This window comes from Cervus canadensis, chromosome 4 (genome assembly GCF_019320065.1).
Source record: "Cervus canadensis isolate Bull #8, Minnesota chromosome 4, ASM1932006v1, whole genome shotgun sequence".
NCBI classification, from domain to species: Eukaryota; Metazoa; Chordata; class Mammalia; order Artiodactyla; family Cervidae; genus Cervus; species Cervus canadensis.
Genome location: NC_057389.1, coordinates 98,420,347 through 98,440,369, shown reverse-complemented (window position 1 = coordinate 98,440,369; position 20,023 = coordinate 98,420,347). Strand labels below are relative to the sequence as shown.

General features: G+C 42.1%; 1 protein-coding gene across 3 annotated transcripts in view; it reads right to left on the bottom strand.

Moving 5' to 3' along the window:
* SNAP47 (synaptosome associated protein 47) overlaps window positions 1-20,023 on the bottom strand; it is a 67,212-nt gene that overhangs the window by 42,364 nt on the left and 4,825 nt on the right. Inside the window, exon 2 of one of the 3 annotated variants that reach the window (XM_043467062.1) lies at window positions 14,209-14,753. In XM_043467062.1, coding sequence (XP_043322997.1) covers window positions 14,209-14,708 — 500 coding nt within the window. In that variant the 5' untranslated portion in view covers window positions 14,709-14,753. The remainder of the gene's footprint in view (window positions 1-14,208; window positions 14,754-20,023) is intronic. The other 2 variants (XM_043467063.1, XM_043467064.1) reach the window with 2 other exon arrangements.

Here is a 20,023-nt window from a genome sequence, read left to right as displayed (position 1 = left end):
TAAGCCTAACAATATACCAAGAAGCAAAGAGGGATGGTGAGGGTAGGTCTTGAGGAGAATCTGCATTGTCCTGCGAAGCAATTATCTCAGCAGATTCCTCAGGCAAAGTGTGGCTAATCACCTCAGATAGGGATGGAAGGGCTGCTTTTACTGGCAAAGAAGACACATCAGAATTTAGGGGTTCTATTCTTTCAGTTTCATCAGGATCTTTCCATGTGTCCACATTCTAATTTTCAGGATCACATTTCATTCCTATGAATAGCCTTTGTTTAACAGCAGACACCACGCAAAGTTGGGATTTCAATTTACACTATGATTCAATCACTCACAGGATGACACTCTGGATCTGACTTTCAGAAATCTCAGTTGTGCAGCTATGGGAGCTACGGTGTTCTTTCTGGGCAGATACAGAAGTGTTCAGGTCACTATGGGACACCCTGAACTCATCCCTTCCTTTCCACACTTTGTCCAGTGGAGTTAGAGCAGCCAGCCAATCTCATTACCTATTAGTGTGTCAAACATGCTATTAGGGGAAAAAAAAAGTTGTTAGATATCAAATGCACGGTCACTCAGAGCCTTTTACAAATATTTGATTATGAGCATCCCATGATGATATTCTATGTATCACCAATGCCACATCATCAGTGCCTCCTATACCATTTGAAATAAGGGTTATTAGTCACTTTAAATCTAACCAGATTATATTTCAAAAATTGTAAAATTCCAAAAACTCATCTTCCCTCAGCACAAAAAGACAATGAAAGAGGAAGGGGAGCAGGGAGATAGAAAGGGAGGCAGAGAGGGGCAGAGATACGCGGCAGGGGTTGGGGGAGAGAAAGGGAAGGGACCATATTTTGGAAAGACTATTGAAGGCCCTCACCTGTGGGCTGTTGTGTCTGACTCTTTGCAACCCCATGGACTGTAGCCTGCCAGGTTCCTCTGTCCACGGAATTTTCCAGGCATGAATACTGGAGTGGGTGGCCATTTCCTTCTCCAATGGTTGAAGACACTGTAACTGCATAAATCTAGGACTGTCATGGGAAGATGGGGCCGACATTCTCAGACCACAAAGCACTGCTCTCAAACACTGTGACCACACTCCTTTCAGCAGAATCAAAAATTTCACTGTACACCTCAGGCCTTCCCACACAAAAAAATAAGACAAGGCTATCCATAACAACCCAAGAAAAAAGAGAATAGAGCATCCATGAAGTAATAACAGGCTGCTATTCAAAAGAAACACTTGGGAAACAAAAAATAATTCTTAGAAATTAAAAATATGATAACAGAAATAAACGGTAGGAAGATAAAATTCAAGAAACAAACGAAAAGAGACTGCTTCAAGATGGACGAGTAGAAGGAAATGTGCTCATTTTCTCCTGTGAGGACATCAAAATCACAACTAGCTGTTGAACAACCATCGACAGGAGGATATCTGAACCCACCAAAAAAAGATGCCCTACGTCCAAGGACAAAGGAGACAGACTTCCACAAGACTGGGGCAAACAGACTCCACTCTTGCGAGAGCACAAGTAAAAGCTCGCGTGTACCAGGACCCAGGGAATGGAGCCGTGACCCCACAAGAGACTGAGCCAGATCTAGCCGTGAGTGTCTGAGGGTCTCCCGTGGAGGCATGGGTCCACAGTGGCCTGCCGCGGGGACAGGAGCACTGGCAGCAGCAGTCCTGGGAGGCACGTGTTGGTGTAAGTCCTCTTACAGGTAGCCATTAGCCCTACCAAGAACCTGTAGACTCCAACACTGGGTCACCTCAGGCCAAACAACTAAAAGGGAGGGAGTGCAGTTCCATCCACCAGCAGACAACAGGATTAAAGATTTACTGAGCACAGCATGGCCTTGTCACCAGAGCAAGACCCAGTTTTCCCCACAGCCAGTCCCTCCCATCTAAAAGCAGGCACAAGACTCATCCTCACTCACCAGAGGGCAGACAGAAGCAGCAAGAAGTGCAATCCCATAGCCTCCAGAAGCCACAATCATAGAAAGCTAACCGAAGTGAAAAGAAATGGGATTATGCCCCAGGTAAAGGAACAAGATAAATTACCAGAAAAACAACTAAATGAAGTAGAAATAGGCAACCTTCCAGAAAAAGAATCCAGAATAATGACAGTGAAGATAATCTAGGATCTTGGAAAAAGAATGGAGGTAAAGACTGACAAGATGCAAGAAATGTTTACCAAAGAACTAAAGAACAAACAGAGATATACAATACACTAAGAATAACTGAGGCAAATGAAAGGATAGATCTGGAAGACAAAATGCTGGAAATCACTGCCCCAAAACAGAATACAGAAAAAAAGAATGAAAAGAAATGAAGGCAGCTTAAGAGACCTCTGGGACAACATTAAATGTGCCAATATTCACATTACAGGGGTCCCAGAAGAAGAGAGAGAGAAGGGACCCGAGAAAACATCTGAAGACGGTAATAGCTGAAAACTTCCTGAAGATGGGAAAGGAAATACTTAACCAAGTCCAGGAAGCACAGAGAGTCACAGGAAGAATAAACCCAAGGAGGAACACACCGAGACACATAGTAATCAAACTGATCAAAATTAAAGACAAAGATAAAATGTTAAAAGCAACAAGGGAAAAAAGACAAAACAACACAGAAGAGAAATCCCATATAGTTATCAGCTGATTTCTCAAAAGAAACTCTACAAGCCAGAAGGGAATGGCATGATATATTCCAAGTGATTAAAGGGAAGAAACTACAACTAAGAACACTACCCAGCAAGATTCTCAGATCTAATGGAGAAATCAAGCTTTCCAGACAAGGAAGAGTTAAGAGAATTCAGCACCACTTAACCAGGTTTCCAACAAATGCTAAAGGAACTTCCCTACTCAGGAAACAAAGAGAAGGAAAAGATCTTCAACACATAAACCCAAAACAACTAAGAAAATGGTAATAGGATCACATATATCAATAATTACCTTAAATGTAAATGGATTAAATGCAACAACCAAAAGACACAGACTGGCTGAGTGAATACAAAAACAAGACCCATGTATATAGTTGTCTACAAAAGACCTATCTCAGGCCTAGGGACACTTATAGACTGAAAGTATGTGGATAGGAGAAGGTATTCCATGCAAATGGAATTCATAAGAAAGCTGCAGTAGCAATACTCATATCAGACAAAACAGACTTTAAAGCAAAGACTGTTGTAAGAGACAAAGAAGAACACTACATAATGATCAAGGGTTCAACCTAACACAAAGATATAACAACTATAAATATATATGCACCCAGCATAGCAGCACCTCAGTATGTAAGGGAAATACTAACAAATACAAAGGAAGAAATCAACAGTAACACAATAATAGTGGAGGACTTTAATACCCCCACTTTCATCAATGGACAGATCATCCAGACAGAAAATTAATAAGGAAACACGAGCCTTAAATGACACTTTAGATGAGCTGGACTTAGCTGATACTTATAGAGCATTTGACCCAAAAGCAGCAGACTATGCATTCTTCTCAAGTGCACATGGAATATTCTCCAGGACCAACAACACCCTGGGCCACAAGGTGAGTCTTGGTAAATTTAAGAAAATCAAAATTATATCAAGCATCTTTCTGATCACAACACTATGTGATTAGAAATAAATTATAATAAAAAAACAAAACTCTAAAAACCACAAACACATGGTGGCTAAACAATATGCTACTCAACAACCACCAGATCACTGAAGAAATCAAAGAGGAAATAAAAAAATACCTAGAGAAAGTGAAGGGCTTCCTTGGTGTCTCAGGTGGTAAAGAATGTGCCTGTGATGCAGGAGACCAGTGTTCAATCCCTAGGTTGGAAAGATCCCCTGGAGAAGAAAATGGCTACCCACTCCAGTATTCTTGCCTAGAGAATTACACAAAGGAGTCTGGCAGGCTACAGTCCGTGGAATCACAGAGTCAGACACGACTGAGTGATTAAACACATACACACACACACACACACACACACACACACACACACACACACACACACACACAGACAAGTGGAAACAAAAGCACAACAGTCCAAAATGTATGGGATGCAACAAAAGCAGTTCCAGGAAGGAAGTTTATAGCAATACAATCTTACCTCAAGAAATAAGAAAAATTTCAAACAACCTCGCACCTAAAGCAACTAGAGAAAGAACAAACAAAACCTACAGTTAGGAGAAGGAAGGAAATCATAAAGATCAGAGCAGAAATAAGTGAAATGAAGACAAAAAACGTGGCAAAGATCAATGAAACTAAAAGCTGGTTCTTTAAAAAGATAAACAAAATTGACAAACCCTAAGCAAGACTCACCAAGAAAAAAAGGAAGACTGAAATCAACAAAATTAGAAACGAAAAAGAAGTTACAAGTGACTTCGCAGAAATACCAAGGATCATAAGAGAATACTATGAACAATTGTTTGCAAATAAAATGGACAACCTGGAAGAAATGGACAAATGCTTAGAAAGGTACAGTCTCCTTTTACTGAACCAGGAAGAAATAGAAAATATAATAAACACACCAATCACAAGAACTAAAAATCTCTTGGGCTTCCCTTGTGGCTCAGCTGGTAAAGAATCCACCTGTAATACAGGAGACCTGGGTTCAATCCCTGGGCTGGGAAGATCCCCTGGAGAAGGGAAAGGCTACCCACTCCAGTATTCTGGCCTGGAGAATTCCAGGGACTGTATAGTCATGGGGTCACATGACTGAGTGACTTGCACTTTCACTTTCAACAAACAAACGTCCAGGACCTGAAGGCTTCACAGGTGAATTTTATCAAACATTTAGAGAAGAGTTAATACCTATCATTCCGAAATGGTTCGAAGAAGTTGTAGGAGAAAGAAAACTTCCAAACTCATTTTATGAGACCACTATCACTCTAACCAAAAGCAGACAAAGATACCACACAAAAAAAGAAAACTACAGGCCAATATCACTGATGAACATAGATGCAAAAATTCTCAACAACATACTAGCAATGTGTATCCAACAATACATTAAAAAGATAACACACCATGAACAAGAGGGATTCATTCCAGGGATGCAAGGATTTTTCAACATCCACAAATCAATCAATGTAAAACACCAAATCAACAAAATGAAGAATAAAAATGATGAAATCATCTCAATAGATTTGGAAAAAGCTTTTGATAAAATTCACCACCCATTTATGATAAAAAATTCTCCAGAGAGTGGGAATAGAGGATACATACCTCAACTTAATGAAGACAATATACAACAAACCTACAGCTAGCATCATACCTGACAGTCAAAAGCTGAAAGCATTCCCTCTAAGATCAGGAACAAGATGGGATGTCCATTCTGGCCACTTTTATTCAACACAGTTTTGGAAGTCCTAGCTCCAGGAATCAGAGAAGAAAAAGAAGTAAATGGAATCTAAATGGGAAAAGAAGAAGTTAAACCACCACTGCAGATGACATACTATTCATAGCAGATCCTAAAGATGCTACCAGAAAACTACCAGAGCTCATCAATGAGTCTGATAAAGCTGCAGGTTACAAAATCAATACACTGAAATCTGTTGCATTTCTATACACTAACAATGAAAGATCAGGGAGAGGAATTCAAGAGGCAATTCCATTTACTATCACAACAAAAAGAATAAAGTGAAGTGAAGAAGTGAAGTCTTTGCGACCCTGGGGACTGTAGCCCGCCAGGCTTCTCTGTCCATGGGATTCTCTAGGCAAGAATACTGGAGTGGGTTGCCATTTCCTTCTCATACCTAGGAATAATCTACCTAAGGAGACAAAAGACCTATACTCCAAAACCCATAAGATGTTGATGAAAGAAATCAAAGAGGACATAAACAGATGGAAAGAAATACCATGTTCGTGGATTGGAAAAATCAACATTGTCAAAATGACTATACTACCCTGGGCAATCTACAGATTCGATGCAATCCCTATCAAATTATCAATGGCATTTTTCAAAAAACTAGAACAAAAAATCTCAAAATTTGATGGGAGACACAAAAGACCCTGAATAGCCAAAGCAATCCTGAAGAGAAACAGAGCTGAAGGAATCAGGCTCCCTGACTTCAGACTATACTGCAAAGCTACAGTCATCGAAACAATATGGTACTGGCACAAAAATAGAAATACTGAAATATTTATCAATGGAACAGGATAGAACACCCCCAAATACGCCCATGCACCTATGATCAATTAATCTATGACAAAGAGGGCAAGGCTATGCAACGCTGGAAAGACAATCTCTTCAACAAATGGTGCTGGGAAAACTGCACAGCCACAAGTAAAAAAAATGAAATTAGATCATTCTTTAACTCCATACACAAAAATAAGCTCAAAATGGATTAAATACCTAAATGTGAGACCAGACACTATGAAACTCCTAGAGGAAAACACAGGCAGAACACTGTCTGATATAAATCACAGGAACATCTTTTCCAATCTATCTCTCAGAATAATGGAAGTAAAAACAAAAATAAACAAATGGAACCTAATTAAACTCAAAAGTTTTGCATGGCAAAGGAAACAATAAACAAAATGAAAAGACAACCCACAGATTTGCAAATGATGTGACAGTGGGCGATCAGTCTCCAAAATTTACAGAGAGCTTATGATGCTTAACAGCTTCAAAACAAACACCCCACTCAAAAAATGGGCAGAACACCTGAATAGACATTTCCCCAAAGAGAACACACAGATGGCCAAAAGGCACATGGAAAGATGTTCAACATCACTAGTTATCAGAGAAATGCAAATCAAAACCCCAATGAGATATCTCCTTACACCAGTCAGAATGGCTATCACCAAAAAATCCACAAACAATGAATGCTAGAGAGTGAAGTGGGAATGTAAACACCTGCACTGTTGGTGGGGATATAAACTGGTACAGTCACTATGGAGAACAGCATAAAGCTTTCTTAAAAAACTACAAACAGAGCTACCATATGACCCTGCAATGTCACTCCTGGGCATATGTCCAGAGAAATACAGGACCCAAAAGGATACATGCACTCCAGTGTTCATAGCAGAACTGTTTACAACAGCCAAGACTTGGAAGCAACCTAAATGTCCACCAACAGAGGAACAGATAAAGAAGATGTGGTACATATCCACAACTGAATATTACTCAGCCATTAAAAAGAGTGAGATAATGCCATTAGCAGTATCATGAACGGACCTACAGAGCATCATACTGAGTGAAGTAAGTCAGACAGAGGAGAAATACTGTATGACATCCCTTATATGTGCAATCAAAAAAGACAAGTCCTTCATGGGAAGGACTGATGCTGAAGCTGAAGCTCCAATACTCTGGCCACTTGATTCGAAGAACCGACTCGTTGGAAAAGTCCCTGATGGCGGGAAAGACTGAGGGTAAGAGGAGAAGGGCACGACAGAGGATGAGCTGGTTGGATGGCATCATTGTCTCAATGGATGTGACTTTGAGCCAACTATGCAAGATGGTAAAGGACAGGGAAGCCTGGTGTGCTGCAGGTCATGGGGCTGCAAAGAGTTGGATACAACTTAGTGACTAAACAACAACAACAGAAAAGAAATGATACGAATGAACTTACTTACAAAACAGAGAGACTCACAGACTTAGAAAACGAACTGGTGGTTGCCAGGGGGAAGGGATAGTTAGGGAGTTTGGGAACGTCATGTACACACTGCTATATTCAAAGTGGATAACCAATAGAGACCTGCTTATAACACATGGAACTCTACTCAGTGTTGTATGCCAGCCTGGATGGGAGGGGTTTGGGGGACAATCGATACATGTATACGTATGGCTGAGTCCCTCTGCTGGTCACCTGAAACTACCACAACATTGTTAAATTCGCTATACCCCAATAGGGCTTCCCAGGTGTCACTAGTGGTAAAGAACCTGCCTGCAACGCAGGAGATGTTAAGAGACACTGGTTCGATCCTTGAGTTGGAAAGATCCCTTGGAGAAAGAAATGGCAACCCACTCTAGTATTCATGCCTGGAAAATCCCATGGACAGAGGAGCCTGGCAGGCTAGTCAATGGCATCACAAAGAGTTGGACATGACTGAGCAACTTAGCGCACACACACCCCAATACAAAATAAAAAGTTTAAAATTTGAAAAAAAGAAAAAAAAGCAGAGCAAAAGGATGAGGAAAAAGAAAAATGAGAACAATATTAGAAATCAGTTCAGAGTTCAAGAAGTCAGATAACAAAAAAGGGGGAGTTCCAAAAGAAATACATTTAAAAAACTGAGGTGAAAAAAATTTCAAAGAAATAATACAGGAAATAATAGGCTCACTGAGGGTCTACCACAATCAGCTTCAAAGGACCCATGCCAAGAAGAATCAGGAACCACAAGACCACCACTCTAGGAATACCAGTCAGCTGCTCTCTGGATAAATCACCACAGAGCTACACAGTCTGGTGCCTGCAGGCACCCTTCCTGTTCAGGTATTCATATTTTAATTCTGTATTTTTCCTACAGTATTATTTTGCATGTTAAAAAATCATATAAGTGGTATCCTGCTGTACACATCTCTCTCTGCAACTTGCTTTGTTTTTCAAACAGTGCTTTGGGATTTATTCAAGTTGATATCTAATATATAACAGTTAATATGAAAAATTAGTCTATTTTGTGACTAAAACATAGCTTATATGCCCAATCCCCTTGAGAAGCAATTGACTGTAACTGCTCACTACTGTCCACAGTCCTTTATGAAAGTTCATGTCCGCACATGCTGTGCCCAAGAGCCAGCATTTCCCAGATGACACGGCTGAAAGGGAAAGGTCAGTTATGGGGTCTGTGCACCTCTGGCTTCACCAGGTATTGACAATTGCTCTCCTAAGTGGCTGAACCAATTCACATTCTGGACAGAAACATCAGAGTTATTATCACCCCACATCTGAACTAACAGCTGGTGTTACCCACTAATATACTTGTTGGTTTAATTTACCTTTCCTTATTACTAGAGATGTTGAACTCCCTTTTCACTGATCTTTTGGGATTTCTCAATTGAGAGACACTGTGGCAGAGACTACTCATGATCCCTATTATCCATTCTCCAGTTTTTCCTTTGATAGTGAAATATCTGAGTAACCTCTCACAATCACCCAGCTCCTTTGTTTGTGAGTGTAGTTATGAGATTAAGTCCTGCCAGTAGGACATGAGCAGAACTGATAAGTGCGATTTTGGGGTCATCTTCTTAAAGACATGGCTGTACACCCTGGGCTCCCTCTCTGTTCCCCCTTCCCATTGGCTGGGAATGATCAACGGCACCAACTTCTGATGTAGTAATGGCGCCATGTGATAAGATAGGAGGACGTTCTAGCCAACATGCAGCCCCAAGTGATGGCGTAAAGCAGAGCTTTATATCTGCCTGGGATACCTACCTTCCTTTGGACCATCGTATTAAACTTCTAGCTTTTATCAACCACAATATTTTTGGATCTCTGTTATAGTGGCTTGTTAGTCTAAAATCCAATCAACGACCTTTGCTAACTTTTCTGTTGAATTGTCTTTTTCTCATTTGGCCTTTAACTAATTAGATATTAATCTTTTGTTGGGATATGGGTAGGTATCACAAGTACTTTCTTCCTGCCTCAGGGTCATCGTTCCACTTTGTCTTTTGTCAAAAGAAGATTTACAAACCACCCAGTTGTTCTCCAAAAGGATTATACCAATTGTCATTGTGATTATATTCTTTGCAGCCAAAGATCGTTAAGCTCCATACAATCAATAACAACAAGACCTGGAGCTGACTGTGGCTCAGATCATGAGCTCCTTATAGCAAAATTCAGGCTTAAATGGAAGAAAGTAGGGGATACAACTAGGTTATTCTAGGATGACCTAAATCAAATCCTTTATGATTACACAGATGAAGTGACAAATAGATTCAAGGAATTAGGTCTTGTAGAAAGAGTGCCTGAAAATTATGGATGGTGGTTTGGAACACTGTACAGGAGGCAGTGGCCAAAACCATCCCCAAGAAAAACAAATGTAAGAAGGCAAAGTGGTCATCTGAAGAGGCTTTATAAATAGCTGAGGAAAGAAGAGAAACAAGAAAGGGAAAGACATACCCAATGAATACAGAGTTCCAGAAAATAGCAAGGAGAGAGAAGAACCCCTTCTTAAACGAGCAACGCAAAGAAATAGACGAAAACAATAGAATTGGAAAGACTAGAGATCTCTTCAAGAAAAGGGGCGATATCAAGGGAACATTTCATGCAAGAATGGGCATGATAAAGGACAAAAACAGTAAGGACCTAACAGAAACAGAAGAGAGTAAGAATAAGTGGCAACAGTACACAGAAGAACCACACAAGAAAGTTCTTAATGACCCGCATAATCACGATGGTGTGGCCACTCACCTAGAGCGGGACATCCTGCAGTGTGAAGTCAGGTGGCTCTTAGGAAGCATTACTATGAACAAAACTAGCAGAGCTGATGGAACTTCAGCTGAGTTATTTAAAATCCTAAAAGATGATGCTGTTAAAGTGCTGCACTCAGTATGTCAAGAAATTTAGAAAACTCAGCAGTGGCCATAGGACTGGAAAAGGTCAGTTTTCTTTCCAATCCCAAAGAAAGGGCAATGCCAAAGAATGTTCAAACTATTCTACAACTGCACTCATTTCACAAGCTAGCAAGGTTACACTCAAAATCCTTCAAGTCAGGCTTCAGCAGTACATGAACTGAGAACTTCTAGATGTACAAGCTGGGTTTTGAAGAGGCAGAGGAACCAGAGATCAAATTGCCAACATTTGCTGGATCGTGGAGAAAGCAAATGAGTTCCAGAAGAGCGTCTAATTCTGCTCCATTGACTACACTAAATCCTTTGACTGTGTGGATCACAACAAACTGTGGAAAATTTTGAAAGAGATGGGAATACCAGACCACTTTGCCAGTCTCCTGAGAAACTCGTATGCGGGTCAAGAGGCAACACAGACACAGACAATGAACTGTTTCAAAATTGGAAGAGGAGTATGACAAGGCTGTACTGTGTCATTCTGTTTATTTAATTTATACACAGAGCAGATCATGTGAAATGCCAGGCTGGAAAAATCACAAGCTGGAATCCAGACTGCTGGGAGAAATACCAATAACCTCAGATAGGGAGATGATACCACTCTAATGACAGAAAGCAAAGAGGATCTAAAGAGCCTCTTGATGAGGGTGAAAGAGGAGAGTGAAAAGCTGGCTTGAAATTCAACATTGAAAAAACTAAGATTATCACATCCTGTCCCATTACTTCATGGCAAACAGAAGAGGAAAAAGTGGAAGCAGTGTCAGATTTTACTTTCTTGAGCTTCAGAATCACTGCAAACTGTGACTGCAGCCATGAAGTTAAAAGGTGTTTGCCCCTTAGAAGCAAAGCTATGACAAACCTAGACAACATATTAAAAAGCAGAGACATCACTTTGCCAACAAAGGTCCATATAGTCAAGCTACGATTTTTCCAGTAGTTATGTACAGATGTGGGAATTGGACCATAAAGAAGATTGCCCGTGTGTGTGCTAAAGTTGCTTCAGCTGTGTCCAGCTGTTTGCTATCCTATGGACTACAGCCTGTCAGGCTCCTCTGTCCATGGGCTTCTCCAGGCAAGAATACTGGAGTGGGTTCACTCACATTCTGCAGTGAATCTTCCCGACTCAGGGATCGAACACATGTTTCTTATGTCTCCTACATTGGCAGCTTGGTTCTTTACCACTAGTGCCACCTGGGAAGCCCAAAGAAGGCGAAGTGAGAAAGTGTGAATTGCTCAGTTGTGTCTGACTCTGCAATCCCATGGACTGTAGCCTGCCAGGCCAGGATTCTCTGTCCATGGAATTCTCCAGGCATGAATACTGGAGTGGGTAGCCATTCCCTTCTCCAGGGGAGCTTCCCAACCCAGGGATCAAACCTGGGTTTCCCACGTTGCAGGCAGATTCTTTACCTTCTAAGCCACCAGGGAGGTGCTGAAGATTTGATGCATTCAAACTGTGGTGTTGGAGAAGACTCTTGTGAGTCCCTTGGACTGCAAGAAGATCCAACCAGTCAATCCTAAAGGAAATCAACCCTGAATATTCACTGGAAGGACTGCTGCTGAAGGTGAAGCTCCAATACTTTGGCCACCTGATGCAAAGAGCCGAGTCAATGGAAAAGACCCTAATGCTGGGAAAGATTGTAGGCAATAGGAGAATGGGGCAGCAGAGGATGGGATAGATAGATAGCATCACCAACTCAATGGACATGAATTTAAGCAATCTCTGGGAGATAGTGGAGGACAAAGGAGCCTGGCCTGATACAGTCCATGGGGTCGCAAAGAGTGAAACACTACTTAGCAACAGAAAAACAATGACAGAATTCTTACTTTTAGTTGTTATTAATCTGATCATTAAAACCTAGATTTCCATTATTTTAGTGTACATTTCTTTGATTTCCAGTGTAGATGAACATTCTTCTAAATCTCTGATCTCAATGTTCTAAGTTGAAGCTATTTAATAGGTGTCTCTATTCCTACCGGACTGTTGTGTTAGTCTAAGAGCGTTGCCTGCTGTAACAAACAACTCCCAGAACCTCTGGGCCTAGCCCCAGTAAAGGACTATCGCTTGTTCACATTGCAGTCCAACTGAGGGCTCAGATCAGGGTTCTGCTCTGGGAGGCCACTTGGGGCCCTAAACTCTATCTAACTAATGTTTCTGTCCTAGCGCCTCGAGTCCTGAAGGATTCCAGCAGATAAAAGGGAAGACAGTCTCAGAGACTGGGTAGGAGAGCTTTTAGAGTCTAGGCCTGCAAGTGACCAACATCACTCCTGTTACAACTCAGTTGCATAACTCCTGAACTGCAAGAAGAGTGGGAAAATGTCTAGCCTTGTTCCCATGAGGAAAGCTCACAGAGGTCTGATGATGTTATATCTCATTCACCATAAGCACCCCCTCTTAAGGATAAGAAGCAGGGCCCAGTTCCCTGCAGCTCTAGCACAAAGCCCTTTACCACATAGTGCTTAGAAACAGCAACAGGTGGAGACTCCAGAGTGTGGTCACTCAGAAGCAAGGGTCTCGCAAACAGCAGTCACGCACCCCTGGTCTGAGAGGCGGAGGACCCACACTCAGGGTCCATCCTGAGATTGTCACCGCACCCTGAGCTCTCAAGCAACCATTACAGACACCAGGGAGGGAGAGGTCACTCCTACTAGACTCAGAGATCCCTGGCTTATTTTACAGGTCATATAGTTAGCATAGCACTTCTCAAAGTGTGGTCTTTGAGACCCTCCAAAGGAGTCTGGGAGGTCAAAATTACTTCATACAATACCACAGTGCTACATAGCTTTTTACTCTCATTCTCTCACAAGTGTAGAATGGTGTTTCCAGAGACTTGTGACATCACATGTGACTTGTGATGGCACAGCAGACTGACTGCAGAAGCAAGCGTGAGAATTCAGCTGTTTATACTAAGTTTTATTTTAAAGAGAGGTGCAAAAAATCTTAAACAGTGACACTCCTCTCACTACACATTTTGCTTTATAAAAGTTATTTTTCATTATTTTTAATTAAAAAAATGTTATTTATGTTACTAGAAGCCTGGCATGCTGCAGTCCATGGGGCCGCAAAGAGTCGGACATGACTGAGCGAATGAACCGAACTGAGGACATGGATTTATCGTTGTACGTTTTAAGTGAATAATTATTTAATGCCTTAGTTTTTTAAAAAATATGGTACATATTGGTATATACAACCCACATAAACAAAAACTCTTTGGGTACTCAATTTTTAAGGAGGATGAGATGGTCCCCCAGACTGAAGGTTTGAGAGTGGTTTCGTGCAGTGGCTAAGATGGCAGTTTCTGAAGCCAAAATGCTTTAGCTCAAACCTTGCTGCTATACAGGTATGAAAAAAAAATTAAGATAAACTATGCCAACAAACTTAGTGTTCAGGTGACCTTGAACAAATTACTTGGCCTCTCAGCCTCAGTTTCCTCATGGACAAAACGAGGAACAACATGCTCTTCTTGGCTTATCTGGTGACTGCACGAGGTAATCCCCATAAACACTTAAAACTGTCCTTGGCACGTACTGCACACTCCGTGAGTGCTGGCCCTCATTTATTTGTTTGCCCATAGCAGTCAGCTCAGTGCAACTGTCCAGAACAGGAGTACAGCTTGTGTTTTCAGAAGTTGAATGTGAAATAAATAGAAGATGATGGAAAAGATACCATACCACAGCCATTCCAAGGTCAGGTGAGGATTACAGTGTTTGCTTACCTGTCAGCCACATCCAGGTCAGATTCCATCTTGTCCAGGCCTCTGGAGATACTGTCAAGTTGCTCGCCCTGATGGTGCAGGACTCTGGCTGTGTCTTCCAGACGCTTCTGGGTACAGGCCATCAGACAAGTCAGCTCCTTCCCCTTGGTCACGGAGGAGGAGGATGCCTCAGCAGCAGCTCCTGACTGGGACAACAGCAGCTCTCTCCAGAAATGTTCGATGATGCTGAAAACGGCATTCCGACTAGGCTGCAAGGAACTGAACCAGTGCTTGTTGCGGTCCCTCTCCAGGATGGTAATGGAACTGAAGATAAAATGAGAAGCTTCTTTCTTGATCTCAATGATACTAGAAAGGGGAAAGCTGACAAGAATTTCTCTAGTTTTATCAGTCATAAATTTTAGTGAGAGAGAAGTTAATGAAAGTCTTCCAGGGACCCATCGCTTTTCAAGTTCTAAATAATAGGAGCATGGCCAGGTTTGGACGCAGATGTCTCTGCTCATCTGGTTCCTAGGTCGGTGTGCACCACAGCCAAGGTCACTCTGCCTCTGAAGGAAAGGGCACACATTAGTGGGTGGGCGAGCCTAAACCAGGACTTGGACACTTGGACCAGAGACATCGGGACACCGACACGGAGGGCGTGATCTGGATTCTGAGTCCACGGGAGACTCTAGCACATGGCCAGGCCCACACCTACAAGGACTCTCACACCACCTGTGGCAGGCAGGAGGGAGACTGCACCCGACTCAGGAGAGAAGTAAGGGCTGGGGCCAGACTCGTACTTGTCCCAGAGCACCAAGGTCCCCAGGAGCTCTGCACCACAGCACCCTCACTGCTCATCCATAGCCAGATGTGACCGAGGGAAGAAAATCACTGGAAACGACTGCCAAGGATTCTTCACAAGAACACCACTCTGGCTGTGATGACTCCTACCGCTATACATTCTACAAGCTTTTAAACTAACACTCTTCTTTTGAAATTTTTATGTTTACTTAGTGTCATACAGAAAATAATCCTACAAACTTTTTCATTTATGTAATCCCAACTAATTTTATAGAGTTCCATGTAATTATATGTGCATGTTTATATATAGTTTTATATAGTTGTATGTAACAGAGGTATACTATTCATGTCTACAGTTTGCATTTACCAAGGCATTTTTTTCTTCTTTGGACACGCTACACAGCTTGTGGGATCTTAGTTCTCCAACCAGGGACTGAATCCAAGCCCTCAGCAGTGAGAGCGCAGAGTCCCACCCGCTGGACCAGCAGGGAATTCCTTATCAATACATTTTTTTCTTTTTTTGGACACAACACACAGCTTGCGGGATCTTAGTTCTCCAACCAGGGACTGAACTCAGGCCCTCAGCAGTGAGGGCGCAGAGTCCTTCCCACTGGACCAACAGAGAATTCATTATCAAAGCACTTAAAAGTCATGAATGACAGATCCGAAACAGCCCTTGTAAAACACTCAGTCCAACCCTCTCATCATACAGATAAAGAATATAAGGCCAAGAAAGGATGAAGACTTTGTACCGGGTCAAACCACAAGTTTTAAGACCCCCAACATACTATGCTGGGCAGAAAAGAAACAACAACATCCTTGGCTCACAAAGCTTAAGAGTCCATTGGAATTCTATAAACTTCCTCACTGAGTTATATTCTAAAGACTCAAGACTCTTCAAAGTAATTATTGTACTACACGCCACATCAAACAACACAAGGCTGGACAGCAAAAAAGGGAGTAGCTACACCTGAAGAACTTTCACTGAATTGAGAGTCCTAGTTATAAAGAAATAAAGTGACTTGAGATTAGGAAGAGCATCATCAACTATGACGTGAGTTAATGCGAGAAAACAAAAAACCCACAGCTCATAGGTTATAGGCATAAAAAGAGATGTAAAGAAGTCTTAATTGGACTACAGTGGCATCTAATGGGTCTCCTGCCTTTGGTGCTCCAACACCACCTGCTGCTACTGAAATCTTCCTTCCAGAGTGAGAGCGGCCTTACCCGCCCTCGGCCTCTTCTCCTCGCTTTCTGCCTTGTGGGGCCGTACAGAATTCATGCACACTTGCTGTACATGTTAAACGGTAGGATGACCACTTGTTATTTGACTGCAAGCTCTCAAAGGGCAATGATCATATTTTATTCATAATCCTAACCCAGGAAATACTTTGTGACTGAATGAGTGAACAGATACTCACGGTTTATGGTATCTGTCCAGCTGTGACCCTCAGCGTAGTTGTGGTCAGTGCTCAGGGTGGCCTCACCCTACTGCTCAATACTCCATACAAGGTGTGGACGTTACATCTTCACGGTGTTTCTCCACATATTATATCAAAAATTGATATGAAATCTTGTGTCATGAAAACTGTCCAAGAATATCTTCCTTGTCACTGTGGACAGTGTCTTCCTCCTGGCTGAGAGCTCTGTTTCCTGACTGGGATAGTAAGCTAGTGTCCCTTTGAGGCAAGGGTTGGACAGGTTTGCTAGCAGTCCCCTCATAAGCTATGACACAAACCTGTGGTATGCGCAGCATCCCCTTGGGCCTTAGAAGTTAGGGGGCACAGGGGCAGATGTACACACGAATCCTGCTGTGCTACACACAACAGGCCCTTTCTCTCTGACCAAGGGCCTCTTATCTTCCTCTACATCTGCAAAACTAAGGCAGCCTCACTCTCAAACCTATAAGAAAGTCTCAGACCCTTCATGATTCCCAGCAGTGATGCACACCACAAGATCATTCTACTTTGGGGTACGGGTTCTTCACACCAGAATCTCTATTAAAACTAAGTATTTAGGAAGTAAACTCCACAAATCAACTCTATCAACTCATAACACCCTAAGATGTTTCTATTGACTTAAGGGAATCAAGACTTTCCCCAAACTTTAATTCATTTTAAAAATAAGTACATAAAAAAAATAAAATAAAATAAAAATAAGTACATGAAAAGCTCAAAAACAGGAATCAGAATGGTAGTTATAACCAGGGAAATGGGGGCCTTGAGGAGGGCTCTGCAGTACTGGTACTGTTCTGCTTCTTGCCCTGGGTGTATTCATTTTGTGGTAATTCAAGATTTGTGCTTTTTCTCTTCTTATGATTTGCTTATTTTTCTGCGTTAACACTTCAATGAAGGATTTACTAAATATTTACTAATAAAATAAAATTTTATTAAAATTAATAATAAATGTACACATGAGAGATGTACCAAAACTAAATTTCAGCTGGGTATTACAATTTCAAAAACATTTGAAATCACTGCCTTGGGTAGCAGTACATCTGGAAGACTACAACACAAACCTCTCATACAGATAATGGCCAGTGTTCCCACTCTGTGTATGACCCTTCCGTGTGTGACTCAGCACTCCTGCATCCACTTCCTGATCTGTAAATGGAGGTAACTATACCTATCTCATACTGCAGTGGTAAGGCTTAACTGAACCGATATGTGAAAGGTGCTGAGAAGAGTACTTGGCACCTAATATACGCTATAAGTGTAATTATGAATACTACAAAGTATCTACAGAACTAACTCTGTTCATCTATTAGGTGTGAACAGCCTACAGTTTTCTCTTGATCCCATTTCTTTAATGACCGCTAAAACATCACTATACTCAGAATCTGCATTTGGTCTCATTAGTTTCCACTATCTGATCAGAGTTGGCTACAGACAACACCTGAACAGAAAAACAAACATGACAGTGAAAAAGAGAAGAAAAGAAAGAAGAATGTGCGTAGCATACACAAAATTAAGGTGTCAAAACAACTTGATTCTATTACAAGAGAAATAAATTTAACTATGTTAATCAAATTGAAGCACTTTCCAAATATAGTCTAGAACTTCTCTTAATCACAACAGCAAGGGCTGGCCCAAATTTCCCAGTTATGCGTATGTGCCTATCAAGCCCTGTTACAACTACAAAGCCGTCCAATTTACTAGCTCTACTAATTACTAAAGCCTGCAATTAGGACAAGCCTAGAAGAGAGCTGCCATATTAAGGATGAGAGTTTTGTCATCACTACAAAGTAAGACATGGCACTTGGAAGTGATAAATATAAAGGGACCACAGAGATCATCTCCAATTCACTTCATTCAACAAATGAATGAGCACAGTCCTATCATGGCAAAAGCTCTAAAAGTCCACTGACAGGACTTTCCCGGAGGTCCAGTAGTTAAAAATCCGCCTGCCAATGCAGGGGACACAGGTTCGATTCCTGGTCTGGGAAGATTCCACATGCCACGAGCAACTAAGCCCATGTACCACAACTACTGTGTGCCTGGAGCCCTTGCTCTGCAGCAAGAGAAGCCACTGCAATGAGAAGCCTGTGCACCGCAACGAAGAGCAGCCCCCCCACCCACCACCATCACAACTAGAGAAGGCCCACACACAGCAAGGAAGACTTGGTTTAGCCAAAAATAAATAAATAAATAAATGATTTTTTAAAAAATTAAAAGTCCACTGATGGCTTGGCTAATACTTTCAGGAGTATTAGCATCTTCAAGTGTTTTCTCTGAGTGTCAATTCTGAGAAAGCAACAGCCTTAGGATCTACATATTTAAGGAGACATGAACCCAAGAATCCATCGTCTTAGCCAACATGATGATGAATGCCAGACCAACACTAAAAACACACTGAACAAACAGACAACCTCATAGTCCCAACTGGGCAGGGCTCTGTAAATGATCCAGGAAACCCATGCTCTTATGTCACTGGAAAGCTAACGAAGATCTCCTCAGCTGTTTGAAACTCCTGACCTTCTGTACCAAAGACTGGTGTCGTCTTCTTTGCAGGCTTTATCTGTGAGCTCCCTCGCAGGTCCTCCCGGCACACGCTGGGATTGCGCAGAAGCACAATGCAAGGGGCAGAGCAGCTGGGAGGGTGCCTTTCCCCTTAAACAGTGGCTCCCACCAGACAAAGGAAACTGCAGAGCCACAGGGCCTTCATCAGACCTTTCTCCCCAGAAAGGACACTCACCCAAGCACTCTCAAACAGACATAAAACAGACTGTGGGGCCTCTCCCAGGACAGGCAAGCAAGGGAGGTGCAGGCCTTCAGCGTGTTATGACTGACACATCGCCGTCCCTCCTGAGTTGTAAGGACCCTGGCAAGCCACCTGCACGACCTGCTAGCACCGTCTTGCCGTGAGGCCACGGGGCAGTCATCCAGATGTGAATAAGAGAAAAGACTTTTACTCTGAGAATCAGGGGAGGACTAACCCCAACAATTTAACCATGTTTTTCAGTGTTTCCACGTCCAAGACAAGGTGCCTTGGCCTCAGTCACTAGTGGGCTCATGGCTCTGGTCAGGCTCACAGCTCTGAAGCTGGCAGGACCCCGGTCCTCCTGACTGAAGAAAGCCTCCTGCCACTGGGCCACTCTGTGCCTGCCATGAGAGAGAGCTGATGAGGGCCACATCTTGTTTACTGCCCATCCCCATACTTAAGACATTGAGTTAGCATGAAAACTGAATTTATATTAACAATTACCTGACTTCAGCTGTCATTCCTGAGTATGTACCTGGGAGGTATTCCTTGAACACTGAGATTATGCACAAATTCCCCAAAGAATTATTGAGTCTGCCACTGCAGCATCCAAGGAACTATGCTGCAGTTCCAACGCCAGCTCCATCAAATTTTATGACTGTGGAAAAGTTATTTCACCTTCTGGGTCTCTGTTAACCATTAAAATCACTAAAAGACCTATGGACAACAGCAGCTCTAAACTATTCTAAAATTCAAAAAGAAAGAAAAGAGGAAAGAAAATTCAAGAGAAGAACAGAAACATTTCTCTTTCCTGTAGTATATAGAAGAAAATATG